At 32.0% G+C, this 15,328-nt stretch overlaps 1 protein-coding gene and 1 long non-coding RNA gene across 3 annotated transcripts in view; both read right to left on the reverse strand.

Annotated features, from left to right (window-relative positions):
* Positions 1–3,269: 3,269 nt before the first annotated feature.
* Positions 3,270–5,960, reverse strand: LOC130809833 (uncharacterized). Its single transcript, XR_009040939.1, has 4 exons — positions 5,673–5,960; positions 5,412–5,594; positions 4,386–4,458; positions 3,270–3,966 (listed from the first exon to the last, which is right to left on the reverse strand). It is a non-coding gene; the product is annotated as an uncharacterized LOC130809833 (long non-coding RNA).
* Positions 5,961–9,059: 3,099 nt separating this feature from the next.
* The window catches only part of LOC130809834 (BEACH domain-containing protein C2), a 30,158-nt gene continuing 23,889 nt past the window's right edge, over positions 9,060–15,328 (reverse strand). For both annotated transcript variants that reach the window (XM_057675665.1, XM_057675666.1), the window contains exons 29-32: positions 14,932–15,301; positions 11,274–12,061; positions 10,975–11,097; positions 9,060–10,014 (exon numbers count right to left, since the gene is read on the reverse strand). In XM_057675665.1, coding sequence (XP_057531648.1) covers positions 9,940–10,014; positions 10,975–11,097; positions 11,274–12,061; positions 14,932–15,301 — 1,356 coding nt within the window. In that variant the 3' untranslated portion in view covers positions 9,060–9,939. The remainder of the gene's footprint in view (positions 10,015–10,974; positions 11,098–11,273; positions 12,062–14,931; positions 15,302–15,328) is intronic.

Genomic DNA, 15,328 nt, shown 5'->3' on the forward strand with positions numbered 1-15,328 from the left:
TCCTAACATCTAATGCGCGATCAATCCACATTGGATTCAAGACTAGATGTTTCTTCTAGCGTTCAATTGGGTGTCACTCATGGTGTGGAAGATGGGCATGATCCAATTTTATTTAAACCATGAAATTCCTAAACTTAGTAAGAATACGTTATCTAACTTTAAACATTGTTCACATAGTCAAGAATTGTGACCCCTTCTTTGATAAGCCCTAATTTTCGGCTTTGCTTCAATTAGATGTCATATCATTATCAAAGTTACACTCGACTATCAATACTGTATCCAAGCCACTTGTCAATCACTCTAGATCGTTTTTGTGCACAACTTTGGCTTAAATTAAACATCACAAAGATGAGTATATTTATACCGTTTACATATATATTTGTCTAAAATCATGACAAATAACATTAAAATCATAGTGAAATGAGCTAAAACTTTGTTTATCTTGGGTGATCAAAACTTGATATGCCTCCCCCACAAACACATACTTTGATCAACATATGAAAATACACATAGTTATTTAATAATTGTATTTTCTATACACCCATTGAAATAATTTCAACAAAAAAACTATTATATTAATTATGATAACACTTAATAAATTGAATTTTATTACATATTCACAAATCTTCATATATTATTTGAAAATCAATCTATAAAAAATTGTTATACTTGCTTGGAGATTAAGTTACTAAAATGCATATTCCCATGTGACTTTATTTTAAAAAGCTTAAACTTATAATAGTAAGTATCAAAATAAATAAGGGAAATTATCCATGGTACCACTGTGTTTTTGCACTTTATCTTTGATACCCCTGTTTTTTTTCGATTATCAATGCCACCCCTAGCATTTCATGCTAATTACAACCGTAACATTATACAAGTATTTGCCGTTAAATCCTTTTAAAAACAAACCATGGTCAGTTTGTTATTTATTTACCGTTAAACTGACTATGATTTGTTTTTAAAAGAATTTAACGGCAACATAACGACAAAAACTTGAATAATGTCACGGTTGTAATTAGCATGAAATGTTAGGGGTTCCATTGATAGTCGAAAAAACGCAGGGGTGTCAAAGATAAAGTGCAAAAACACAGCGTTACCATTGATAATTTCCCAATAAATAATCATAGGTAAACCTTCATATTAGTAATATGAATACAAAATAAAGAACCTTTACCTTGAAACCTTTATTAAATCCAAACTTTGTTTAAAAACTTCTTTAATAAAACAAAATTATACCTTCTCTTTTGATAATTAACATGTTTTATTAAAAGATTTTGCAAATCAAACTAAAATATATCAAAATGCCATAATCTTTTGTACATTCTTGTAGTTATACAAACCTATTTATCATTGAAAATAAATTGGAAAAATTGTTGAGAATAATCCCTACTTTTTAAGTTTTCCTGTGAATATCCCCCTACTTTTGATTATTCATGAATAATTCGAACTTTCACGTTATTTGCTCACAACAACTCCATCGAAAATGTGGCCGGCTACAGCATGTGATAGAGCCGTTTCTAACCTGTTATCTTCCTTCTTTTTGCTGCCATCTCTTTCATCCTTCTGACTTCATATCTTCATTGTTAAACCCAACTTTAGGAGAGAGAAAATTCAATTCATCGCTTTACTTTGTTTTTTTTTTTTCTCTTTTTCTTTTGCAAAAATAAATTCTCATTGTTTTTTTCTGCATTGTTAAACCCAACTTTAAGAGAGAGAAAATTCAGTTCATCCCTTTACTTTGTTTTTTTCTCCATTGTTAAACAGAAATTTGCACATTTAAGAATAGCAGAAATTCGCATATCAACATCAATTGGGATGTAATTGAATAGCAGAAATTCGAAAATTGAAGGCTAAGGGTGACTATTCGAAAATTTAAGCAGAAATCCACAAATAATAATACCGAAACCTCCATGAGAATAGCAGCTTACCATTTTTATGAAGAATAACAACAAAAACAACCAGATTCAACCTTCCTTCTTTGAATTTGGGAGTGAAATGATGAACCCTAGAATTTGGGAAATGCAAATTGGGGAGTTGAGGATGAACCCTAGAATTTTGGGGGTGAAATGAATTGGGATGTAATTCAAATTGGCATGTAATTGAATTTTGAAGAAGGTTATTTTGGTGAAGACATTAAACGCAACTTTTCAACCTGCTGTAGCCGGTCACAATTTCGATGGGGATGCTATGACTAAGGTGAAAAGTTCCGATTTTTCATAAATAATCAAAAGTAGGAGTTATTCAAAGGAAAACGTCAAAAGTAGAGATTATTCTCAACAATTTTTCCAAATAAATTTCCAAATAAACATTGCATCACTTGACATTATAATCAATATCATTAATATATAGTATCCCTTGTTCTAATGATTAGAACTCATAGTAGATGTTATAAATAACAAAATCTATATAGATACATTCATTTTTTTTGAAATTTGAGATAATTCAAAATTAATTTCCTTTGTACCCAAATAATAAGGACCTTCCTTTTCCTTTTATTTAAGGAAACCGGTTTGAAGTTTGATAAAATATAAATATTATTCAACCATAAAACCCAACATTTTAAGATAAGCAAAACATTTAATATTAACCTTCACTACAAAAAAAAAACGCAACTTACCGACTGATTATTCCGACTACCCACAAATAGTCGGAGTTTTACGACCAAATTAACGACTAAACTCAAACAATCGGAATTTCCGACTAAATTCCTACTAACATGTACTTGGTAGGAACTTCTGATTGCATACCGAATAAAAAAAGAGTCGGTATTTTTCCGACCGCTACAATGGTCGGAAGTTAGTCGACATTTTCGGAAAAGAGAAGTTTGTCGGAGGGTTGTCGGTGATTAGTCTGAAAAACTCGTATTCCATTTATAAATACCCTCAACCAACGAAACAATTTTTATTCACTCATTTCACATCTCACTCTCTATAAAACTTTCTTTCTCCTAAATACTTTAATTTCTTTCATACAAAATGATCATATTTACATTATCTCTCAAAATTAACAAGTATTTTTAACACTATCAAGGTTTTTATTTTTTTTTTCTGTTAATTACATTATTTATCGTTTCATGAATTTTAGTTTTATTTTCATTAATTGAATGTTAGTTATATTTTAGTTAGTTATCAATATCCTTAATGTATAGTATCCCTTGTTCTAATGATTAGAACTCATAGTAGATGTTATAAATAACATAATCTATATAGATACATTCTTTTTTTGAACTTTGAGATAATTCAAAATAAATTTCTTTTGTACCCAAATAATAAGGACCTTCCTTTTCCTTTTATTTAAGGAAACCGGTTTGAAGTTTGATAAAATATAAATATTATTCAACCATAAAATCAAACATTTTAAAATAAGTAAAACATTTAATATTAACCTTCACTACAAAAAAAAAACGCAACTTACCCACTGATTATTCCGATTACCCATAAATAGTCAAAATTTTCCGACCAAATTAACGACTAAATTCAAACAGTCGGAATTTCCGACTAAATTCCTACTAACATGTACTTGGTATGAACTTCTGATTGCTTACCGAATAAAAAAAGAGTCGGTATTTTTCCGACCGCTAGAATGGTCGGAAATTAGTTGGCATTTTCAGAGAGGAGAAGTGTAACAACCCGACTTACCGTTGACTGAGTAAACAGGGTTATCACGGGGTTCATTTCCCAAGAAACTGAAATCATACTCCCAAAACTTGAGCAAAGGGGTCACAAGCTCTTTAACGTGACCAACTCAGCTAAATCTCAAAACAAACATCTAACTAAAACACAAGATGAACATACAATTCTCTACAAGTCGAATATAACCAACACAACCAAATCTAATGTACATTTATCCGAAATCCTATTACAAATCTATGAATTCCTACGGGCTCAGCTCAATATCCATCCTTGAAATGCTATCCAACATCGCTAACCCATCGTTCCGGACCGGTTCCGATCTGTAATCAAACTAAAAGATGGAAACAACAGGAGGTCAGATTAAAATGAATGAGAAGTAACAATCCAAAACAACAAAACATAGTAATTCAAATCATAGGTTTAAAAACAACATCAGTTTCCTAGATCTATGTGCGCACAGGGAGTCTAGTTGAGAGGAACATCCATAGCTCTAAGACTATGTCACTCTCGGGTGAAGCTAGTCAATATCTGAATGACAATTCGCTTCAAAAACAGGGAGTAAGGAATAATGTTCCTCAACTCCGTCAATGACCAGCTCGCAAGCCCGATCCATTGACCATATCATAATATCAACATAAGCAATCACAACAACATTTGTCTCAAAATTTTCAATTTCAAAAGAACTTTGATAAAATGAGTTTACACAAAAAGTAGTCTGGCCAGACCCTTTAAGGGACAGCTACTACTCACCAACAAGACGCTTCAAAGAGCCGTGATCGGTTCACGGCTAACAGCTAGAATGGTTCCTCGATGACGTCGCCTCCTGAAGCATAACAAACATAACATCACAACAAAGCGTTCGATACTACAAACTAGGTTCATATAGCTCATTGCATCTCCTCCTAAGACCGCATCTTAGTTCCATCTTCTATTCTAATATTTCTAATTTCAAAGATTGCGCAGTTATGACTCTAACCCCCAAAAATCATAAGAAAATATATAACCTTATTTAAAATTAGCTTATACTCTTGTAAAGATCGTACGTCTCCACAATCCCCTTTGCATTTCCAATTCAAACATTTCTATGTTCATCTAGACTCAAAACCTAGAAACCAATCAAGAATAACAAACTATCCAAAAAGAAGAATATAGCTAGTTTATCCATTCAACTACTAATTTCCACACAAACCCTAGATACTCACAAGAACAACCAATCTTATATAATCAAGGGTTATACCTAACACTTACATTTACCCAACTATTTGATTAATATTGACAACAAAATTTATCCACCATTAGTAATTTCACAAGAATCTCTTAATATTCAAGAACGTCAAGTTTCCATAATCTTCCTACATCCAATCATCCTATTAATATTCTATCTTTGCAAAATTTCATACTACTTAACAATACCAACAAATTGTTTCAATATTCCACAATCTACCATTTATACATCATAAAACCCAAATTACATTTGATTTTAGAATTCTTCCTCAAAACTCCTCAATCACAATCTATTACAATCACATATACATCATCACTAGATTCTTTCAAATTAAAGTAAACACACAAATACAATTATACTTGAGGTTTCCATAGATTTCTCAATCAAGAACTCGTCTAATTAATTTATATAAATTCCAAGACTCATCGATATTTAGGACTTTATATATAGTAAAGGAATATGCAAGCGAAAGTATATCAATGAAACTAACTTTTATATGAATAAGAGCATAGTTATTTGAGAAAACATAAAAAGAAAACAAGAAGGATTACCTTTTGTTTGCAGCAGCAAGAATTGAAAGAAAACGATTCAAAGCTTAATTTTCAAATTGGATTTTATGCTTAAACAGAAAAACCATATCTCACTCACTTCCCCTCATTTCGGCAGAATTCAGATCAAAGGAAGGGGTTTCTCGGCTGCTGCTATGTTGTTTACCATTTCAATAGAATAAAATCCTACAAGAATGTTGATATTACATGAAAATCCAATCCAAGCTCGCTAAGGTTTGAATCTAGAAATTAAACGATTCAAACCTTAGTTTGTTTATACCAACAATCTATAAGAAGAGTAGAGCATCCATGGAACTTGGTTCACTCGAAAAATCAATAGATTGAATTGAGGAAGAAGTGAGAACTCCGCCAATTCAGAGAGAATGGCGAGAATGTAGAAGAAGAATGTTGGTCTGTAGCTTGTTTCTGGCACGGATCGAAAATCTTCTTACGCTTCTTGATGTATTCGACTGAAGAAGAAGAAGAAAGAATGGTGCCTGATTTCTTTGGGTTCATACGAATAAGGAAGAAGAAAGGAAATAAGGAAGGAGAAAGGGGTTTCTGGGTTTTTATTTTATTTTTATATATCTTTTTTTTTAAAATTATATATATATATATATATATATATATATATATATATATATATATATATATATATATATATATACATATATATATATATACATATATATATATATATATACATATATATATATATATATATATATATATATATATATATATATACATATATATATATATATATACATATATATATATATATATATATATATATATATATATATATATATATATATATATATATACATATATATATATATATACATATATATATATATATATATATATATATATATATATATATATATATATGTATATATATATATATATATATATATATATATATATATATATGTATATATATATATATATATATATATATATATATATATATATATATATATATATATATATATATATATTATCGTTCTCGCATAAATAACTCTCTTAAACTCACCCGTCTTAAAATATAAATTCCCAAATATTACAAGAAGTTTGTTGGTGATTAGTCGGAAAAACTAGTATTCCTTCTATAAATACCCTCAACCAACGAAACAATTGTTTTTCACTCATTTTACATCTCACTCTCTATAAAACTTTATTTCTCCTAAATAATTTAATTTCTTTCATACAAAATTATCATATTTACATTAGCTCTCAAAATTAACTAGTATTCTTAACACTATCAAAGTGTGTGTGTGTTTTTTTTATATTTATCGTTTCGTGAATTTTAGTTTTATTTTCATTAATTTAATGTTAGTTATATTTTAGTTATATGCATTATTTATTATGTTATGATATGTTGTATTTATTTTGAATTTTTTTTAATAAGCTTTTAGGTGAGGCCTTTTTTTTTTAATAATTATAAGTAATTACCCGAAATTGTAGTTTTTCTTAATTATATTCTTGTATGTACTGTAAAAATGTGTTAGAAATGATGAAAATATGTTCCTCAAATTTAATGAAATTAAGAATCATATTATTTACTTATATTAAGTTGCAACAAATAAATCTTACTAAAATTAGTAAAAGAATAATTTGTGAATTGAAGCTTTTAAATTGCGCACTTGTGCTAATTACGGCCTATATGTTTATATTTTAAGGCTGTAATTCGCAAAAGTGCATAGTTTCAAAGCTTTGATTCGCAAATTTTTCTTAGCAAATTTGATGTTGCAACAAAAGCAATAAGTAAAATTTAAAATGCTTAATTTCATTTGATTGGAGAAACATATATTTAACATTTCCACTTTTTTATAGTACATACGAGGATATAATTAAGAAAAACTACTATTTGTGTCTAGTTTTATAATTTTCATGAAAAAATGGTCGTCCTAATAGCTTATTAATTATATTTTTTTAATAATATACCGACTAAATTCTGACCAGTTTCTGGTCGCTGATCAGTTGGAAATTTGAATTTCAAAATTTGAAATTCAGTCAAAGATGCTCTGATAGGCGTATCTATGGGGAACAGCTTTACAATTACCGACTGATTTGCGACCAACCTTTAGTCGGAAACTGGTCGGTAATCTGTATAGCTAGCTGTCTGCCTTTTTAGCTTTTTTTTTTTTTTAATAAACATATATATAATAAACATATGAAAATATCATAGAGAACTTAATAACTTCTACTTAATGTAATAGTATTAAAGATATTACTTGACTTGTAGATATCACCGGCAATTACATTCTTGAGAAATACCATCTATATTATGTAACTTTGACAATCTTTCTTCTATACCTTGATCGAAACAAGAAACAACGCAACCCTTCATGAACTAACGCATCCTTTAATGAACCAACATGTCGCTTTATTGAATTAATGCATCTTTTCAAGAATCTCTACGATCATCTTATCACCCGTCTATGATGTACTTTTCACAAAAGCAAACTTTAAAACTTTCTCAACAAATTTGTCAAGTTTGACAAAGTTTTTGATTATTACTTTTGAGACTTGCGATACTTATTTTAGAAACATGATGTTTTAGATTGTTGTAAAAATGCAACTTTAAATTATTAATCAAACTTAAAACAAAGTTGTATAAATTTAGTACGTTATAAACTACACATGACTAGTTCAAACCTTTGCTTAACATACACCAAATGCGAACTTCATCAACGGAAATCACTATATATCGAGCATAATACCAAGAAGATTTTGAATTGGACTTGATATTAATTTTAGGCGAAATGCTCTATCTTAAAACATCATTTTCCTTCTACTACGGTGCTTGGGAATGTATGCCGGAATTAGTTTTTGAGATACAAAGAATTACACTAAATTCCTAGCATAAAAAAATTAAAATGACATGAGAAAACTTAAATGGAAGAAGAAACAAAATTTACAATCAAGGATTGTAAGTTATCTACGTAAAGTACTAGAGAGGATAAGAAATTCAGAAAATTCATGTATTTTCCATGTATGTTTCATGTAAGATATAACTTACACATGCCTTCTATATTTATAGAAGAGCATACAACCATTCATGAAGTAATATGTCTCTTCATGAACCGAAACATCAATTAACGAACCAATGTTGACATTAAATCAATCTATCCCAATATATTCAGTTAATATAACCATATTAACTGTAAGTAATTATAGCATAACTAACAGTCAGTGAGGAAGGAAAGTCGCGACCCACAACTTATGTATTTTCCGAAACAGAAACTTTGCTTGGAAAGTTTGCGACTTGCGACCCTTTTCGCGATCAGTGAAAAACACATTTCTCAAAAACAGTAACTTTGCAATATTGGGATATGTCCAATTAATTATATACTTAATTAATTTATTTGATCTAATTAATTTATTAAATCCCAAAACAATTATATGCTCTAAATCACAACAGAATTTAGGTCTAGGGTCTTCAGATTCGAACCTGATCCCAAATCTAGACCATTCAAGACTCAAATCCGCTAGGCCTGTCTTAGATCTGCTAGAGTTGCTTTAGATCCAACCTATTATACACATCAAAATAAATTTTAAGTATGAATTATATACAACTCAACGACCTATTATAATACTGATAAAACTTTTAAAATGTAAAAAAAAATTAAGTATGAATAATTGAATAAAGACTTATTTAAGACCCAAGTTTATGTCAGAATGCAACATTTTCATACCCTAAGTGTCTGGATCCGAGTATGAGTCCACAAAAAATTAATGAGTTTGAATTCAAATTTGATTTGATCTGACCCAAATTCGACCCATGACCATCTTTGGTATAGAACGCTCACAATGTAGGCGGTTTCTTTTATTGAGCTGCTTTTGAGTCGCTCGCACCGGCAACAATTATCTGATTATAACCACTCACAAAATAAATGTTTTTTGACATGGGTAGTCCATTATTTGGTATTATGTGGACTATATAGTGAGAATATATAAATATGTGGGGCCAAAGTTTGAATTTAGGTTAATTTTTGCATTACTTTTGGCAAAAATCCTGCTCTAAAAAGGCTCACAACCTTATTCTCAGCAATGATATTAGAGGCAAACTGAGAAGAAGGCATGAGTACCGTCAAATGCGCAAGTCGCGACAACAATTTCAGTTATGTGTCTGCAAAATAACTCCGCTTCAACGCTTATGTAATTTGAAGCAATGACTGAAGAGTTACAACCAAATCGCAATCTATCATACAAAAGATGTGATATCTATAGCCTCATATACATTAAAAAAAAAAACCAAAATTGAATTGAGGATTTACAAAGCCTAATCTAAAAGGATACCGAATTTTTTACAACTCGATCAAGTCAAAAAAAAATAAAAAATTTACCTACCGATCCTAATTTTTTCAAATCGTGTTAATACATGAAGTAGGCTACATATACTACAATCACACCAATATAGATGCAACGTATAAAAAAATGTGGCAACCAGAATACAGACATAGCTCCACTTTACCTCTTCGAAGAGTTCCAAAGAAATAGAACCAAATAAAAAATGGTGAAATCATTTAATGAGAGGGCTAAGTCCATCGCCTTCCCAACCAAGCTTGAGCATCTGATCCACCACTTTTAAGCTTAACTGCATGCAACAAGCGAACATAATAATGGTTACAGATTAAACCCAAAACCTCTTCCCTAGGAGCCTAACCAAATAAGCAAATAACGTAATATCTCTTCATTACAGAGGATCAGTAACTTTAAACCCAGCAATTATTAAGTTTAAGGGGTAAAGCATCATCATGAGCAAGATAGCATGGGATCCTAATTAGGCTAGCGCGGTACAAAAACCACCCAATAGATTTCTAAAATGTTTGGCGCGTTCTAACTTACAATTTGAAGTGATAACTAAGTAGATAAAATGCAGCACTGTCTAACAAATTGCACAGCAGCAAGAAGAATCACGTAAAGTTTCTGATCCTGGCATCCTCATATCACTCGATATCCTACTTTTATCCTTTAGAGAAGCTTTGCTTAGACCAATCAATATCATAAAGAACCCACCTGATTATTCAGTATGTCTATCAGTCTATGTGAAAACTCTTTGAAACTATCTTTTGAACAGTTGTCTCTTCCCCGTAAAAGGCATCCAGGTACAAAGCACATAACAATCCCTAGAATATCAAACTCTTTAGTTGGGTCCCTCTGTGTAGGTGTGCATGTACTATGTATGTTTCCGATTCTATGCGTATGTATATCTGTGATTGCATGTGTATATGTATTGTGTAATAAAGAATTTAAGCAGTCAACATTTGCGTCTTTGATCCCAGACCCTCTTAAAAGGGAACAAAGGAACCTAAGGAGACACAAGACATTCAGTTGATATATGAAGTAGTGTTACTGTTCAACATATGGAAAGAAAACCACTACTGCCATGTATCATCAAGCAAAATTAAATACGGTTATTTTTACAAAGAATCCCAAGGCCAGCAGGAGAAAATGAAAGAACTGTTAATGTGTGTCGGTGGATTGTATAAATCATTTTCTCAAAGAGTCTTAGGATTAGGAGAGCAAGGATAACGCCCAGTTATTTTGAACTTACAGCTGGGTCTGTAAAAATTATCAATTGCCTATCCATTGTAGAAACCAAAAGATTAGTGTTGTCTTTGTTCAAAGCAATGGCTGTAATATCCTGTCCAGCTTGAAGATTCAATGTATGTAGCTCCTGTCAACAGAGACTTGTCACTTGTCAGTAGGAACATATTGGAAATTTTGCATATCTTTTTGTAGTTCTAATTAATTTTAGTAAATCTTGACTTATTTTGCTCATGTCCCATTTGAATTCTCAATCAAAAAAGAGGCAAAGAGCAACCAAGCAAACAAGCACTCATTTAAATTTACCTTAAGAGTATATAGATCAAGAAAGCATATTGAAGGTGAAGCTATATCTAATATATGCTCGTCTTGCTTCACATCCAATCTGGTGGAAAAAGCTGCTACAGCTTCCAGTTGGTTTGACTTCCAAGATCTGCTACTTTCAAGAGATCCTTCCTTCTTATGACAGGAATTCACCCCAACCAAGGCAGTCTGACCATCAAAAGAAATTTCCATGCAACTAACGGTTCCCAATAAGGGAAGCTGCACCCTGGCTACAGCAATGCCATTGAGAGTATAGGTGCTGAGCATATGAAGTGATTGATTCCAAACCATTATAATGCCATCAGATGAAAGGCAGACAGAGTCAGCCTGCACACCAGCTAGCCTTCTGAGCAAGCGACCCCTTCTGATAGAATGCAATAAAATATCTGGCGATTGAGAGCAGGAAACAACTACTCCAAGGTCTGAGCTGACACAACAAGACAGAACTTCAGCATAATGACCACGTAAGACATGTATGGGTCCTTCAATTCGTCGTTTTCTGCTTTTGTCTAAGGTACTTGCTGAAGTATTAGTGCTATTTGAAGTACTACCGGATGCATTTGGAGATTCAGAAATATTAGTAGAAAGAGATGCAACTGTACGGTGTATCCTCCACAACAATACAGTGGTATCTCGAGACCCAGTCACAAGGTAATTGCTATCTGATGAGAGACCCAAGCATGTCACAGGAGCACAGTGTCCTATTGCTGTCTCAACGGTCTTTGCTCCATCAGAAGATATAATTCTGATACTGTTATCAACATGCCCACCTGGTGAAGAATTATACAGAGTAGGAGGGGGGGGTAAGCGAATGGCCTCAATCCAAAAAACTCTTAAAAAAGACTTTTCATGAAATGGTTCATGTAGAAATGTATATATTTTCTATTTTATCACATGTTCAGAGAATACAAGATACTATTGCAGGCGTGTTATAAAATAATACTAAAGAAAAAGTAAAATATGCTAAATGACATTAAAGGAAAAAAGGTACTTAAACGCAAGTACAGTGACCCTATGAGCATTATAAAAATTTTCCTCCCATATTGCTACAAATTTGTCACAACTACAGTCAACGGCTTAGCAAGTGATTGATCCAAATTTATTCAGTTAACAGTTAACACCCTTGCATTCAGATTACCAATGTTAAAAATTCAACTTGGCACTTGGTTAGAAAGCATTTAACAAACCAAAATTCCATTAGCTGTCAAGCTGAAACTACATATAAATGTAAAGCCCCATTGCCACAACTGAGCTCATGTATTGTACTTAATTGCAGTATGTAAGCTCGAGACCCGAGGTTGCATACAAGGTCAAAAAACAAGATCGATAAGGATAGATCACAAGGGTTGAAATATTGCATTGAAAACTGATTTTTATGTTGTTTTTGATATTTTGAAGAACATGTGCGATGAATGTTGGGAAGGATTAGAAAGTAAATGATTATGCTAATGAATTATAGATGAAATTAATTGATACATAATTTCACCACAATTGGAATCAAATAGGAATCGATTTGGATAAAGTTGCGATGGTGCAGAATTTGGACAGAATTTGTAATATATTTGGTTTCAGTGGATATGTTGGGAAAATGAAGAGAATTAGAGATGAATAGATGAATAATATCGATACGGCAACACCACAATGACTATCCAAATGGGAGGCGATTGTATGAAGTATAGAAGGATAGTTAGGCAAATTCCAATGCTTAGAGATACAGACACACCATGCTAAGACTTAGAGGCTACTAAGAACATATGTAAGATTCAAGACTTAAGCATAAAAACTTTCTTAAAGCTGAATTTCAATACAAGAATCCAAATCAAGACAAAGGATGAACACAAGTTCAGAATTTTATAAACTTTCAACTACTTTAAATGAATGCAAGGTAGACTATTTATAAGGATGCAACACAAAAAATTTCTGAAATTTAAGTTACAAATCACAGAATTGATGACTTGGCTATCAGGAATCTGTTTCTTGTACCAAGAGAACCGTATTCAACCTTTCTAGAATCCTCCTCCATATTCTTCAACTCCCTTGCTTCTAACTAATGTAAACTCCTTAGCATCCGTCCAGCCTATAACTTCCATGTATGACTTGTAACTCCATGTATGAAGCAGCTACCAAGTAACCTCTTTGCATAATTTCTCACAATTCAGCCCACATAACAGGTCATATTAACTTCCACACAACCGAATCCCCTTTCCCACAACTTGCAAGAGTGCTCCATGTCTTTGAATAACCGCCCATGATTAGCCATAATGCTCATGTAATTAGCTGTTGAATAACCACCCATACCGCACTCCATGATCAGCTACCTAGCTGCTTTGTCTTGCTTGAATTTCGATCCCTATTGTTGAGCTAAGAACTTTGATTCCTTAATCCTGTTCATAACCGGGTACCCATTTTTCCAAGTACCCAAAATCTTGGGTACCAGGACAATTTCATGGGTAATTGGACACCAGGTACCCAGTTTCTGCCCAATCTAAAAGTTCAGCCTTGAGTGTACTGCCTCTCTGGTAGAAGCCAATAATACTACTTTCTTTTTAAAAATTATTTTTATCATGCCTCAGTTCTTATAAATGCACACTGCCAGTACACCTAATTTACTACAAAAATTGTGCACTTCTACAGCACATTTCATCATTACAACTTTAATTCTGCTGCATTGTCACCTAACATTTTTTCTACTGTTTCCCATTTTCCTTGTACTAGAAAAATCTTTCTTCGTTTATTTAGTACATGAATCTTATCTACGAACTAAACTCCTTTGTTAATCCAAAGAAGAACGGAAAAATATCTCATTTCATAAAATTAAAGAAATCTCATCCTTCAAACCCAATCTTTAATCAACAGATCTCATTATTCTAATACTTCAATAATGTTACTATAATGGGTATAGAGGTAGTTTACTAAACTATAATGTTACCCAGTACTGTAATTCAGCAAGATTTACAGTTAAAAACCTCCTGAAACAATATCCCAGATAGCAGTAAGCACCTAATTTACCATACTCACTCGTAAATATTTTTCGATGCCATTAACAGGGGCATTAGTAACACCTTTTATGTGTGTGTGGGTGTGCATGCAAGTGTGTTGGGGGAAGAGGAAAGCGAGCAGAAGTCTACTTACTCCTATCATTGCCTTTACATCTTTCTACTAAGTCAAAGTTTTACAATATAAATAGTTGAATAAACAATGTACTCCTGATCATACAGGCCCAAACTGAAAATTTCATGCTCAATTGCAGTGGAAAATTTTGCAGGTCCAACCAGATGGTTTACACGATGCAGTCAGTATTATATCTATGTGCTTGCTCCAGGTTTTAAGAAAAAGTAGTTAATCATGTACCACACAATCATCGATTTACCAACAGTTTAGATCACAAAACAGAATAATGTAAATTAATGTTGTTTTAAAATATATCAATGCGTAGGAATTACTTAAGTGTATGTACTTAACATATAAAACTTTAGTTGGCCTCTTTTGAATCATTAAATGTAAAAAATATAAAAGGTTTGTGTTATATGATAACATAGAAATAATTTTGACCATGTCACGAAAAAAAAAAAAAAAAAAAAAAAAAAAAAAAAAAAAAAACTAAACATGATGCATGTATGCAGGATTTCAAATCACATACCTGTTATAATTTCTTTATCACTAGTTATAACGACTATAGCTGTGCTTCTAATTCCTGAAGTGGGGAATGCCAATGCTTGAGGAAAGTGACCATCTTCAGAAACAGCCCCAACTGGTGCTTTGAACATTCGCATCAATCCACCAGCAGAAGAATTGGTAGTGGCTTTCCCATGATGGAAAAGAAAAGGGGCACCCTGGCCATCAGGTGTATTTGGCTGCCACTTGTGTTGTGCCACACATGCAGCTGGAGCATTTATATCAACAATAATAACAGAATCCGAGGATGCATGCATTGCAGAGGCAGGTAGATTGCAGCGTTCAGGCATCGGAACAGCATACGGTTTTAACTCTTTTGGGTTCCTAAAAATTGTCTGAAATGCACAATTTCAAACAAAATG

Source organism: Amaranthus tricolor, chromosome 4, assembly GCF_026212465.1.
Source record: "Amaranthus tricolor cultivar Red isolate AtriRed21 chromosome 4, ASM2621246v1, whole genome shotgun sequence".
NCBI lineage: Eukaryota > Viridiplantae > Streptophyta > Magnoliopsida > Caryophyllales > Amaranthaceae > Amaranthus > Amaranthus tricolor.